The 13,290-nt window shown below is 62.6% G+C and overlaps 1 protein-coding gene across 3 annotated transcripts in view; it reads right to left on the reverse strand.

The window, feature by feature from the left end:
• Positions 1 to 2,035: 2,035 nt before the first annotated feature.
• KDM8 (lysine demethylase 8) overlaps positions 2,036 to 13,290 on the reverse strand; it is a 30,008-nt gene continuing 18,753 nt past the window's right edge. For 2 of the 3 annotated variants that reach the window (XM_032328591.1, XM_032328593.1), the window contains exons 3-8: positions 11,821 to 11,987; positions 10,929 to 11,061; positions 8,830 to 8,874; positions 3,704 to 3,853; positions 2,822 to 2,914; positions 2,036 to 2,719 (exon numbers count right to left, since the gene is read on the reverse strand). In XM_032328591.1, the coding sequence (XP_032184482.1) occupies positions 2,555 to 2,719; positions 2,822 to 2,914; positions 3,704 to 3,853; positions 8,830 to 8,874; positions 10,929 to 11,061; positions 11,821 to 11,987 (753 nt within the window). In that variant the 3' untranslated portion in view covers positions 2,036 to 2,554. The remainder of the gene's footprint in view (positions 2,720 to 2,821; positions 2,915 to 3,703; positions 3,854 to 8,829; positions 8,875 to 10,928; positions 11,062 to 11,820; positions 11,988 to 13,290) is intronic. The other variant, XM_032328594.1, reaches the window with a different exon arrangement.

The raw sequence follows: 13,290 nt of genomic DNA on the forward strand, positions 1-13,290 counted from the left end.
TTCCTACAGCCCACTTCCTGCCTGACCAGCCAGGTCTGGCCATCGAGGAGGGGCAGAGTCATACCATGCAGGTCCAGGGCAGTCCTAGCTGTGGCTCCAGAAGCTCTTAGCCCCCGGCCCCTGGGGACACGGGCCCGCCGGCGTCTCCGTCTCCCTGTGTTGACGCAACGTGAACTTCCCGGGGACTCCTTGACAGCAGCTGACAGAACCTCACACGCGGTTCTGAAGACCGTCTGTGCTCGAGGCTTCTGGCATCAGGCCACTGCCCACCTCCCTGCCCGCTGTCATCCCTGCTCTGCCCCTGCTGACGTTCCTGACGGTCCTTGCGGGAACTGATGGGACAGGGGACACTCAGGCTGCTCCGCTTCCCGGGCTCATCCTGTCCCTCGCAGACCCATCTCCCTGGCTGCACGCCCTCGTCCCTCCGCGGCCGGCGCAGCCCCGGGCTCCCTGTGCCCCCCCGCGCCAGCGCCTTCCTGTCCCAGGGCTGCTGCACCTGCTGCTCCCCCTCAGCCCTCGTGGCTGGTTCTGGCCTTGTTACTCCGGCAGATGTTGTCTGTGCTACGTGGCGTCCCCGGTGCCCCCGGTTCGGGTCCCTTCACAGCCCTCGCCGTGCTCTGTACCTTACTGCCACGTCCCTCCTCTCCGGATGCCGGGGCAGGGCCACGTCCGGCTCGGGGCCACGTGTGCCTACACCAGCCAGGGCCCCGGGCAGGCCTCTGCAGCCGGGGCGGGTGGGGGACGGTGGCCCCGTGCGCGCCCCACCTTGGCTCGGCGAATAGCTGGAGATAACTCGTTTTCCAAGCGGACTCAAGTCCACGCTCCTCCGAGCTGAAGCCAGCCCTCCGGCTCGCCGCGGTTGCTGGTGGCCGTGCGGCCCGGCACGGAGGGCACATGATCTCGGCTTTGCCATCTTCCCACCTGACAAGGGACTGGTAGAGGCGGCCAGGCCTCCCTGTCATGTGTTAACATCCGTGTCCTCTTGTGCCCCCAGTGGACGAGAACGGCGGCGCAGAGCTCGAGTGGGGCCACCAGGCGGGAGAGATGGACCGTGGAGGCTGGAGCCACACAGCCACCCTTGGGGTGGGGGCGGCTGTGAGTGACGCAGGCAGACCCTGAGATACGGCCCATTCCCCTTCGACGGCCAGCGTGCCAGACGCAGTGGCTCCTATCTTATGCCCTGCTGCCTTCAGGGGTGTTACTATGTGGTATAAATTCTTCATCTGAAAAATTAGGCAAGAAACTATTAATAACGCCTGAGAACGGAACAAGCAGTCCCTGCAGAGAGCCCGCCGTTTCACTTCCCAAAGAGCTGGCCTTTGCCACTGTCCCCAGAGCCCCCGCCACGCCCTGACCTCACTCCGCATCAGCTCCACGGTCTCCCCGCCCCGCAGGTGTCGGACTCCCCCTCGTCTGCCAACAGCCCGCCTACTGCATGCACGGACGGTCCCCCGCTCCAAACCGTGCGGCCCCCAGCCCCGTGTGATGAAGTTCCGAGGCCCGGGCCCGCCTGTGCAGGACGCGGGCGGCTAGACTTCGAGCCGCCCGCTGATGCTTCCCCGCCCTGCTCTTGGTTACCCAGGGGTGCACGTGCCAGCCAGGCCCCGATCGCACCTCACCGGTTCCCAGCCTGCCAGAATCTTCCCTGGGACCTCGGAGACTGTGGGCGCTGGCGCTGCGGGGACGTGGAGCTGACCTGCAGGGGCACCCGCTCCCCCAGGCGAAGGCTTTGTCTGCGAGGGGGGAATGAATGAGACCGATGGGCAGGAGGGGGCCCTGGGGGCCACGGAGGGGGGTTTCATGACGTGGGGACTGGCTGCCGGCAGGGGACGCAGTTGAAAATGCAGGCTAGGAGATGGCCACGGCCGTGGGTCAGGCCGTGGGTCAGGCCGGGCGCACACTGGGACAACAGAAACCTCCCCAGACTCCCCGCCGCCACGGCCAGCAGGGCTGGGCTGAGCCTTGACCGTGCCCGGCGCCCCCTCAAGAGTCTGTGGGCTGGGGCTGTCCTGTCAGGCCAAACATGACAAACAAGTTGGTGGCAAGCACAGTAATTATTAAGGTCAGACAGCAGCTAATGCTCACGGACCCGCCCGGGCTCTGTCCGTGCACCGTCTCTCGAACTCTCCGTGGCAGGTGCTCGAGCTGCCCTGTTTTCCACATGGAGACACACACACGGTGAAGTACCCCAACTCTTCCACAGCAGGGAAGCTGGGGGCGGGGTCTCAGTCCAGGCAGCTGACCCCAGAGCCCACCCTCTGTAGCTGTGCACACAGCCAGCCCATGACCCCAGCACCTCAGGCCGCATGATGTCCAGGGTGTCCAGGTGGAGTGTTGGCCTGGAACGTCCTTCTGGGGTCTCGCCCCCCGGCCTCTGCTGCACACTGGCCTGGAGCCTGCGCCTTGCCACGCCCTCACCCTGTGTCTGTCCAGTGCCCAGAGGGGTCTCCAGTGAAGGCTCCGGCACAGGCTGGGTCTGGCTTGTCTCTAGATGCCGGGAGCCAGCACCGGTAGGGGTAGAGCGGGGAATGTGTCTCAGATCCTCGGACCCTGGCTATGACCACCAGAAGCTGACCGAGAAGCTCAAGTCCAGAGCCCGCACGTAATGCCAATACCGAACCGGGATAAACAGGACCTCTCCGGGAGACAGGATGCAGGACAGGAACGGGGCCTCGGCAAACCTGGGAAACCTTTCCAGGTCGGGATTCTCCACGTCAACCTGAAGAAAACCCGACCTGTCACCTGCCTGGTCTCCGGGGAGGGGGCAGGTGGGGGGTGGGGAGGACCTGCAGCCACACACTTGGAGCCTCCGAGCACCCACCTGGCTCGTGTTATGAAGAAGGTGCGTCTCGTGCGGGTATAAAGCCTCTGACTCCTGTGGGGAATACAGCCGGATGTACTTCCTGCCGATCACCTGGGGAGACAGTCACTGGTCACTCTGCTGCTGCCCTGAGTGTCACAGCTGCCCCCCGCCCCCGACCGCAGGTCCCTGAACACACCAGCCTCCTACACCTGTGCCTCTCCACGCGCTGTTCCCTGCACCCAGACTGCCCCATCCCTGCCCCTGTTCCAGGCCAGGCATAGGTTTAGCCTCCAAATATATTACGGATCAATAACCAGGGAGGCTAGCCGAGCAGCCCAAGGTCACCGAGCTGACAGGTGACAGGGCTGGCGTTCACGCCAAGCAGTGGATCTGGGGCCCCAGCTCTCAGCCATTCTAGTGCCTCCGGGCTAGAAAAATGTTCTCGTCTGTTAAACCTCTCTGCCTACAAAAAAAGGTGGTTTTACAACAGGTGCCCCTTCCCTTGCAGTAAACACACCCGCTCCGTGTCTGGGTCTCAGGGCATCATCCAGCGGCTCATCTGAGAGGTGCTGGCAGGAGAAACGAGCCTGGTTCTGATGGACGGCCGGCGGGGCGAGGGTCGTGGGGGGTGGGCAGAGGACAGGCACCGTGAGGGCACTTGCTCTGTCCCGATAGGATTCCCCGGCCCTGTTCTGCCCAATCCCAGGGGCTGTTGGTCCCAGAACCACACCTGGAAGCAGCCCCCGCCAGAGGGAGGGCCCCACAGGGAGCCTGGTACCACCTCTCTGTTTTCACTTTTGTCTACACCGGTCTCTGGTGTTTAAACACGGATAACGGGACCAGGCCACGCAGGGCTGGGCCGGGGGAGACCCAAGGCCGACGCTCTGGTGCGACTCCCACCTGGACCAGGAAGTTCTGCTGAGGGTCCTGATGAAGGGGGGACACCGTTCCCCGGGGACCAAACCAGGCATTAATGGTGATCTCGTCCTCCTCCCCGTCGCCCAGGCAGCAGTAGTCGGGAATGCTGATGTCCCGCTTCAGCTCCGGGATCTGGGGGGGGTCAGAGCACACGTGGGGGCCGAGCCCTGGTCAGGGACGCACCAGCCCCAAAGTCAACGGACCATCTCACGGGACACACACTGCCCTTTCACGTGACAAGAGGACCACGTCTGCCTGTTACTTTGGGGAAACTGAAAAACCAACTGAGAAAACAAACACACGGGGGCACCCGCCTGGCTCAGTCGGTTGAGCCTCTGACTCTTGCTTTCGGCTCGGGCTGTGGTCTCACGAGATCGGGCCCGTGCTGGGCTCTATGCCCGTCCGTCTCCGCTACTCCACCTAAGCGAGCTCATTCTCTCTCTCTCAAATAAATACCATTTTTTATAAAAGAAAGAAAAATCAATATATAATCCTTAGGGAAGACTTGTAGATAATTGTATTTCCCGATTTGTCTCCCTGTCATGTGCGTTTTACCTTCGTTTCTTTTTTGAAAACCTGATAAAACTGTTCTGCTCCTAAAAATACACCAGCTCGCCACGTTCTGCCAAGTGCCACGTTTTTGAAAAATCAAATGAAGGAAAAACCAGAAAGAAAGTGGGGTTGCGTATTTATCAAATCTCTGGAAAGGGAGATTTTTCCAAAATGGACTAAGGAGAAAGCAGTCACCCCGTGCGCATTTTGAACACGTTCACGGATACAAAGGCCAACACAGGGAGAAACTCGCGCACTGCCGTCCGTGAGGCTTACTGCGGAGAGCTCGCACAAGGTGACAAGGAAACCTAAGGATCCCAGTACGTAAGCCACACAAATCATCAAAGAGCAAAACCCAGACACTACATAGAAGTTGTTCGATACACGCCGGACCGCCGTCCCCGACCCGCCGACAAGAGGGGCTTTCAGGCAGTGTGTAATCCCCTCTGGAGCCTTCGTCGAGCCCTGCATCCTCCCCACCCAGAGAGAGGACCCCAGCACCCCCGCTCCGGGCTGGTGAGGGGGCCAGACACCCCGAGGGGGCCGTGGGCTGGCTCCGCTGGGTGCAGCCCCGGCTGGGCCCTCCTAAGGCTGGCCTGGGAGCGGTTTCCTCACCGTCAGATGCCAGTTCTCTCCCCCGGATGCCAGGTCCCCACGGCCCCATGCAGCCCCAAACCTTGGAGGCTGCCTGCTGTGGGGGCGGGTGGCTCGGAGGCTCGGGGAAGCCCCACAGAAACCGAGGTCTGGTCCCTATTGGGTGGCGAGGGGGCGGGGGGGACCCCTCTGCTACCCTCCTCAGGGATTTTGCGAGGGCGTCTCCCTGAAGGGGCAGCTGCAGGCAGACTTTGCCATTCTTTCGGTCATGGCTGCCCCAAGTTCAGGGTGCTGGCCCAGAAGCCACCGATCGATCCTTAGGAATGGCTGGAGCGTTCTCGCCGCAGGGACCTCAGGCTGCTCGGTCTCAAACGGCCTGGGCATTAAGAGAGGAACGCATCTGTGTCCACTGCTCTGGTTCCCAATCTGGCGTCCCCTGTTGGATTGGTTGTGTGTGTGTGTGTGTGTCGGGGGGGGGGGGGGTGGCAGGAGACCCCAAAGGCCTCTGGGAACGTCCCGCTTCTCCATCACCACCAGGCTCTGTCACACAGGGCTGCTTCCTGCCGGGAGGACACTGACCCCGGCCCTGTGGAATGCTCAGAAGCCGATTGGTCCCTGATGACATCATCAGGATTTCTGGACCGTGACTGGTTGATCTAATGGTGTAATCAGAGCCACTGGCCACGGATTCAGAGACTCCCCCCAAGAGAAGGAACGCTCCCACAATGTGACCGATAATTAGAGGAAGGCCTAGCGTGGTGACCACGACCTTCCCCAACATGGGGTCCCTGGGAGAAGGGTCAGTAAGAGGTTTTGGGTGGGAGCCACTGAGCATCGTGGAGACAGAGAAGGCCCCAGAAAGCAGTGCAGGACCCAGCAAGCGGCACTCTGGGCAGCAGAGGGAAAACACACCTCTGGGAACCCAAGAGAAAGACCAGGTCCTCCGGAAGACAAAATGTCTTCAAGGTCTTGGTTCATCTTAAGAACAATCAGGCACTTTGCCGTCTGCTTCTAAAACTGCTTCCCCTTGTTCTAGTCAAATGGAAAGGGAGAGGCGAGTTTACCTGGGGCTTCACAGGGCCCCCGGGAGGGGGACTATGGTTGGGGGACAGGCTGGTCACTTGGGATGGCACAGCAGGGGCCTGCTGGCTCAGACTGCCCTTTCCTTGGGAGGATCCTAATTCAGGAGGCCTGGGGAAGAGCTCAGCGCTCCCTGCGCCCACCCGCTCTGGCCCCTTTCATTTCGGGTGCGCAGGCTCCTGGAGGCTGGCACGGCCCCAACGGGACGTGGGTCCCCTGTCGGGACAGGCAGGGAGAGCAGCCCCGGTCAAGGGGCCACACAGCCCACTCATGCCCCAGCTCCTCCTGGGCTGTGGTTCAGGCCGACTGACCCGGATCTTCCCCCTTCGGGGCATAACCCTGTCCTCACCCAGGCCAAGTGCTGCCCTCTGGACACTCCTGCTGGGCCCCCCCGCGGCGACTCTGGCCCGACGGACACATCACCCTGGGCTCCACTGAATGGACCCGCGGGTCTCAAATCTAGAGTGTTCCTAGATTGCTTCCGCTCCCTGAGCCTCGCCCTGTGTGCAGGTGGCAGCCACCGGCACCCGTCCGGACCTCTCCGCCTCCCCGGGCATCGGCTCTCCCCGGGCTAGGGCAGCAGCCTCCAGGGGGGCTCCCGCTTCCCCACGCGCCCGCCTCCCACTGCCCTGGGCCGGGGCCTCCGTCCAGTCCTGAGAAACAGTCCAGGCCTCCCGCGCTGCGCCTGCGCGAAGGCGACCGTCCTGCCCGGTCCAGCGCCCCCGCCGCTTCCCTCCCGCCAGGCGCCCGGCTCCAGCCCCGCTCAAGGGGCACGTCCGTTCCTGCTGCTCCCCGTCGTCTCGAGACGGAATAAAAGAGTTAAGGACAGGCATAAAAATACGGCGCTTACAGTAAACTGGCTTATCCCCAGAACGTGTACAGAGAACGCGTAACACTCAAAAGACAAGCAACCCAACACGAAATGGGCCAAATGTCTGTCCCGTGGCTGGAGGCTGCTGGGCTTGGAGGTCACCACTGAAGCCTCACCTCCTGGAGACCCATCGGCTCCCCACAGCCCCCTTCCCGCCCAGCCTCTTCCACAAGGCGGCCTGTTCTCCTGCGGGGGCTCGTCCCCAGCCGCCGTACTTGATTTCAGGTCCACTGGGACGCGTGACTGTCCCCGTGCCCCCGCAGGGCCGGACCCAGAGCAGGGCACAGAGGGGCTCACGAGGAAGCCCAGCCTGGAGGGGGTAGCCTTCTGGCCCCTGCTCCCAGGACAGAGTGAAGGGATTGCGGGCCCGGGCGGGGGGGGCGGGGGGACAGAAGCAAACAGTCCGATGGCCTCCCCAGGATAAGCCGTCAGATCATTTCAGCCTAACCAGACGGCTCTGAACATGCGAAGGCGATCGGGTTCGACTCTACTTTGTTGCATCTACGTTTAAAAATAAAATCTATGGGTACGCCTGGGTGGCTCAGTGGGTTAAGCCGCTGCCTTCGGCTCAGGTCATGATCCCGGCGTCCTGGGATCGAGTCCCGCATCGGGCTCCTTGCTCAACAGGGAGCCTGCTTCTCCCTCTGCCTCTGCCTGCCACTCTGTCTGCCTGTGCTCGCTCTCTCTCACACTCTGAGAAATAAATAAAAAATCTTAAAAAAAAAAAAAAATCTATGTTTTCTGGCAATGGTGAGTGCACGTACTCATTGTAGATGCTCTGCGAACTGCAGGGAAGGACCGAATCACACACCGTGGGACCACCCCTAAGTGCTGTTCACCTTCTGGGGCACTTCCTCTGTCTCCAGCGGAGCGCGGCTCCCTCTGTCCCCGGCACACCCTCGCTCTCTCGCTGCCAGGCAGCCCCTGGGGTCCCACCACCCCCTCGTGAGCGCCCCTCCTCACGGGGCACCAGGGTGGGGCTGGCAGCGAGCCGGCATCCTCCCAGGGCGCCGAGGGACGCCGCTGGGGCCGCCGAGGGACGCTCCCTTCTTCAGGCTGACCATGAGGGAGGAGCCGGCACAGGACTATTGGCTCCGGGCTCCCTCCCTCACAGCCGCCCGGATGGATCTCCGCACAATGCCTCCTCTTCCTCGGACCCTCCTGCTCCGAAACCTAATTTTGGGGCTCCCTGCTGCCTGGCAGATAAATCCGAGATCTTGGTGTGGCCTTCAGGGCTCGCCCACGTGGGGGCCCAGCTTCGTCTTCGCCTTCGAGCTCTGCTCTTCTGAATGCACCTCCCGGGCCGGCGGACGCACCCGGCACTGTGGGGCCCGCTCCAGATTGCGCCCCTGAGCCTCGCTGCACGGGGGCCTCTCCCTGCAACGTCCTCCTGCCTCCGGCCTGGGTGCACCAACTCCTCCTCCACCCCAGCCCGAAACCCCCTCCACGTACAGCCTTCGGCCACCCTGTCCTAAGGGTCTTCAGTCGGGCCAAGCAGGGCTGGGGACCCAGAGGAACCGAACCCAGCCCCTGCCAGGAGTGCGCCGGCCCGGCCGTGGGGAGACGGCCTCGTGAGCAGACAACAGAGATGGGGTAAAGGATGTGCCAGGGTTCCCCACCCCCCACCCCGAGAAAACCCACAGTCAAGGACAGCAGCGACCTGCTCTTTCTGGTTCAGGTCAGAGCCTGCCGCCCTCACCGGGCTGCCTAGGACCCTTCCTCCGGGTCCGGCCCTTCCTCCGACTCCTGGCTCTACCGGATGGGCCCCTCCTTCCGTCACCAGGGCCCCCCCCCCACCCTCCTCCCCGGCCCCCCAGGCTTGTGGCCCTGGGGTCAGCACGGCCAGTTTCCTGCTCACCAATGCTGCCCGCCGGTAAGGGGGACGTGGATGCCACCCCCGTAGGTGTCCCACGAGGCTGCTAGAGCCTTTCCTGCCGTCCGGGCTTGAAGCCCAGGCAGGGAGGTGGGAGACGTCGGGGCCGAGGACAGAGGAGCGCGGGCCCAGCCTCACCTGGTCGAAGAGCTGGTGCTGCGCGAGGTACCCGACGTCGCTCGACTGATCCGCAGGAGGAAACCGGAAGGGACACAGGAAAAGCCTGGTGAGTCGTGAGGAGCAGCCTCGGGGGCTGCTGTCCCGCCAGCTCCTGGGGCCGGCGCACCCCAGCCGCGGGCCACCAGCTGGCCACAGCCCTCCGCTGCGTCCTGTCCCCACTGGGTCCCCTCTGTGCCCCTCGCAGGCAGAGCTGGGCCTTGGGGAGGCTCAGGATCTGGGGCTGCCTCTGTAGGGACGGGCCCCGGGCTCTGCTGCCTTCTCCCGGCTGAGGATTTCTTTTATAAATAAAAATGGAATCATATCCTATTATTACTTTGAAATGTTTGCTCCACTTAACGACGACCCCACGAGCAGCTGCTCAGGTGAGTCTGGATTTTATTTTGACAAACACTTCGCAGGCGGGACGTGTCATTAATCCCACCACCCCGGTGCCGGGCGGTCAGGTTCCTTAGCCAGCGTTTCCGCGAACAGCCCGATATTCTGGTCCTGGTGCTTATATGTCCTCCCCAAAATAGAACAACCGAGTCAAGGACTGTGTGTATTTTAAATTCTAATGGCGTCTGCCCACTTATTTTCCCCAAATTAACCACGGACTGTCTTCCGGCCACACTCCCGGAGACGAGCGTTCTGTGAACATCCCACCATGAGACGGACGCAAAGATCGCTGCCTTACACACCGGGCCCCACAAGGCCCTCTCGGGGGGTGGGTGGGCTCTGGCAGGGTCACCGGAGGCTGGCCCCGCTCCCCCCAGCCGCAGCCAGAGCGCAGCCGGCCCGGGTCTCGGGGGCTCAGAGGCTCCCATCACGCGAGGCCCCGCTCTAGACCCCTCGAGACCCCGTGCTCCCCCCTCTCCCTCACTCCCTCCTCCTGACGACTCCAAAAGTCACAACAAAGCCAGACCCAGGCCTCCGGGGTGGGCAGGGCCCATCTGTGGGATCTCTGCTCTCACGGAGATTCTGGCCCAAAGACGAGGTCAGGTTCGCTGGGCGCCGACCACGCCGCACTCAGGGCTTTCTGGGTTACTCTTCCGTGTTTCAGACCGTCAGCCAGCGTGGCCACCCCGGGGACCCTGGCACTGCAGCAGACCCATGATGAACCTGAATCTGAACTCTCCAGGGGCTGGGGCTGCCTCGGGTGTGGGTTGCGGGAAGTGTGGGGAACAATCACAGGCTGTGGATTCGGAATTCCCCGACCTCGGGAAGGACTCGGCTCTCCGGGCCAGGAGGGGCGGCCGTGACCCCGGAGGCTGGGTGGACACCCAGGTCTGTGTGCCGCGTGTGGGCTCCCCCACTAAGCCCAGAGGAACGGTTCGGGAGCTCCAGGGCACAAGAGCTATGTTCCCAGCCACCCGGGCCTCAGGGAGGGGAGGCCACCCCCGGCCCTCACTGGGAACAACGTCATACGATAACACAATAGACCTGCTTTTGGAAATCGTGCGGCAGTTCCTCAAAATGGTCACAGAGTCACGTGTGACTCAGCAGTTCCGCATCTGGGACACACCCGAGAGGAACGAAAACAGACGAGGGCACAGAACCTGGACGGGAACGTGCCCAGTGGCGAGTTTCACACCAGCCAATGCAGGCCACCGGAACGGCCATCAGCTGGCGATCAAGTGTGGTGTGTCCGCAGCCCGGGACAGCCACAGCAGGGAACCCTAAGAGTGCGGAGCTGACAGCGGCCAGACACAGAAGGCCACATGCTGTCCAAGTCCGCTTCTACGCCAAGTCTAGCATTGGGAAATCCACGGAAACACAAGGCAGGTTAGCGGTTGTCTGCGGAGCGGGGAGGGCGGAAGAGGAAGTGACGCTCATGGCCACACCATCTCTTGGGGGAGTGATGAGAATGTTCTGGAATTCGTGGCGATGGCTGCAAAATCTTACAAAGACAATTAAAAAAAAAAAAAACAACAAACCACCACTGAATTGTACCAGGGGAAAAAAAAGCACCTGAAATGAGTCAGCGTGCAGCTCTGGCCCCCCACCAGCCCCTCCAAATCCTCGTCCTGCAGCGCCGGGACACCTGGGCAGCGCTGAGGCGAGGCGGCACGACGGCGTACCTCATCCCGGAGGTATTTGCTGATGAACTCGTTGACCGTCATGAGAGTCTGCGACCAGTCTTCGTCCGTGTACCTGGAACCGACTTCCACTGGGACAGTTCGACAGCCGGCAATTTCCTGGAGATACTCCAGACTAGGAGACAGATACGTGTGGCTTTGCCTAAGACCTGCTGGGCACGTGGCCATGCTGGCCGCCTCTGGTGTCCACCCTACAGGGTGAGACTGCGGTGACCCCCTCTTCACAGGCGGGGGGCACTCGGGCACCAACACGTGGGGTGACGTGCCCACCAGCGCCAGGTGGCTTTGCAGAGAGATCTGGGGAGGCTGGTTTACCAAGGTTCTTGCTGGGCGGTTCTATCGCCCTGCTGGCCCACAGCCCCCCAGTTCTCTCTCTGCTTCCCCAGTCTCTGAGCCGAGAGACCTCTGAGCAAACAGCAGACAGCACGGCGGGGACGCTGGCGTCTGAGCTGGCGGGGGCCTGGCCCTGCCCGTCACCGGCCGGGGACCTCCAGGAAGTTATTTATTCACTGTGCCTGTAAGCTGGGCTGATGACTGTACCTGTCCCCAACGACGGGAACCAGGGAAGACAGAGAGAAAACACGGTGCATGCCCACCGGGTGGCTGGTCCGTGGTAAAACTCATCATGAACATTTGAGGCCACAACTCTTCACAGAGCCGTGGGGGGGAACTACTCCCTCCAGGACCCACGGGAGACAGCGGACCCGATCCCCCCCTCTCGGAAACCCCGGCTCCTTCTCGCAGCCGTAGCACGCCAGCCACTGCCCAGTGGATGGTCGGGACCTGCGTGCGAGGCTGCACGTCCCTGGGACGCAGGGAGGCACCCAGGAGTCTCTGGGTGCAGTGGGGGCTGCCGACGGGCAGAGCCACTCACCTCCACTTGGTCATGCACGGCCACTGGTCCACCACGCCTTCCAGGATCACAGGCCTCCCGGGAGCCAGAAACTGCTTCCTGAAATGCTGCAGGGACGGACAGCGCAGCCGGGGCACCGGTCTCTCGGACGCCACATCTGGAACCGAAACCCCATCATTCCTCGCTTTCTGTTTAAAATCCAAACACAGCGGAAACAAGCGCAGAGAAGTTAACGCTACAGGCGCTGGACATCCACGTCCCCGGGGGGATAGCTTCCCTGTCACTGAGGACAGCAGCATCGGGGGCGGGCGCGGTCCCTGCGCCTCCTCCTGCTCATCCCGGCAACACCTAGACTTTTCCCTTGGCCAGCTCAAGTGTCAGTTCGATCAGAAAAGGAACGCACGGCTTTCACTGAGTCTCCGCGAGAGGGAAAGTCACCATCCCAAACGCCGTCTGGTGTCCAAGGACCCTTTCCCGTGACCACGTGCTCCTGGCCCAGGTTCCACTGCCCTGGCAGGAACATGCGGAGACGAGTAGCCCCGCTAAAGCAGGTCTCTGGCCCGGCGAGGCCGTGGGAGTGGCTGCGCCAGAACTTCCTCAGCCACCGGCCAGCTGGGTGCCCCGAGCAAGTCACTCTCTCCAGCCTCAGTTTCCCCATCTGTCACGTTACTCAGAGAGACCTCCGAGGTGGGGTGCCCAGGATCACCCCGCAGGCCTCCCGTTGGCCTGGTTCTCGGCCCGTACACCCTCGCTTTGGTCGTCACACCTGCCCTTGTCAGTGTGAGCGGCGCTGCCTGCCCACCTGTCTCACCACGGGAGACAAGACGCCTGTCTGCAGCCTCCTAGAACCCGGGCTCCAGGAGAGTGGGCCCTTCTGGAGCGTCCCGTGCCCCTCAGCTGCACACAGCGCCCAGCGCTGCCCATGAGCACCACCTTGGGGACGGGGCCACCTTCATGCTCCCCGGGACAGACTTGGCATGGGAGAGGGAAGGGCAGGTCCAAGGGCACAGGCAGGTCTGCCCTGCCCCCAGAAAGGTCAACCGACACACCATGCCCATGGCACCCTGGCGTCCTCGGCAGCACCGGGGATCACGGAAAACCTCCTCTGAGGATTTCACAGCCAAAATTGGCTCCCTCCCTGTTCTTGCCTTTTTTTTATCCTTTTTAACCCACAGGTGAGGTGGACTGTGTTCCCACACGCCTGCATCACCGACCCATTTCCTCCTGGTGAACACACACGCCCACAGGTCAGGGCTGCACCCAGCGCCGGGGCCTGCCACCACCCTCGGCTCTGCGCCGTGTTCCTCGCGCCCCCAAATACCAGGAACCACCCACACCAGGACCTCAAGGGCGGGACCGACCAGCCACGGAACCCGGAGGCAGCTGGAGGCAGCAGCTCGCCCCGATTCGGCAGCCCCGAGAGCGAGGCAGCCCGGAAAGTGGGTGATGCTTCAGCGAGCTGACCGAGAACAGTCTGGAAGGTGTGGGCTC

The sequence above is a fragment of the Mustela erminea genome, chromosome 20, assembly GCF_009829155.1.
Source record: "Mustela erminea isolate mMusErm1 chromosome 20, mMusErm1.Pri, whole genome shotgun sequence".
Taxonomy (NCBI): domain Eukaryota; kingdom Metazoa; phylum Chordata; class Mammalia; order Carnivora; family Mustelidae; genus Mustela; species Mustela erminea.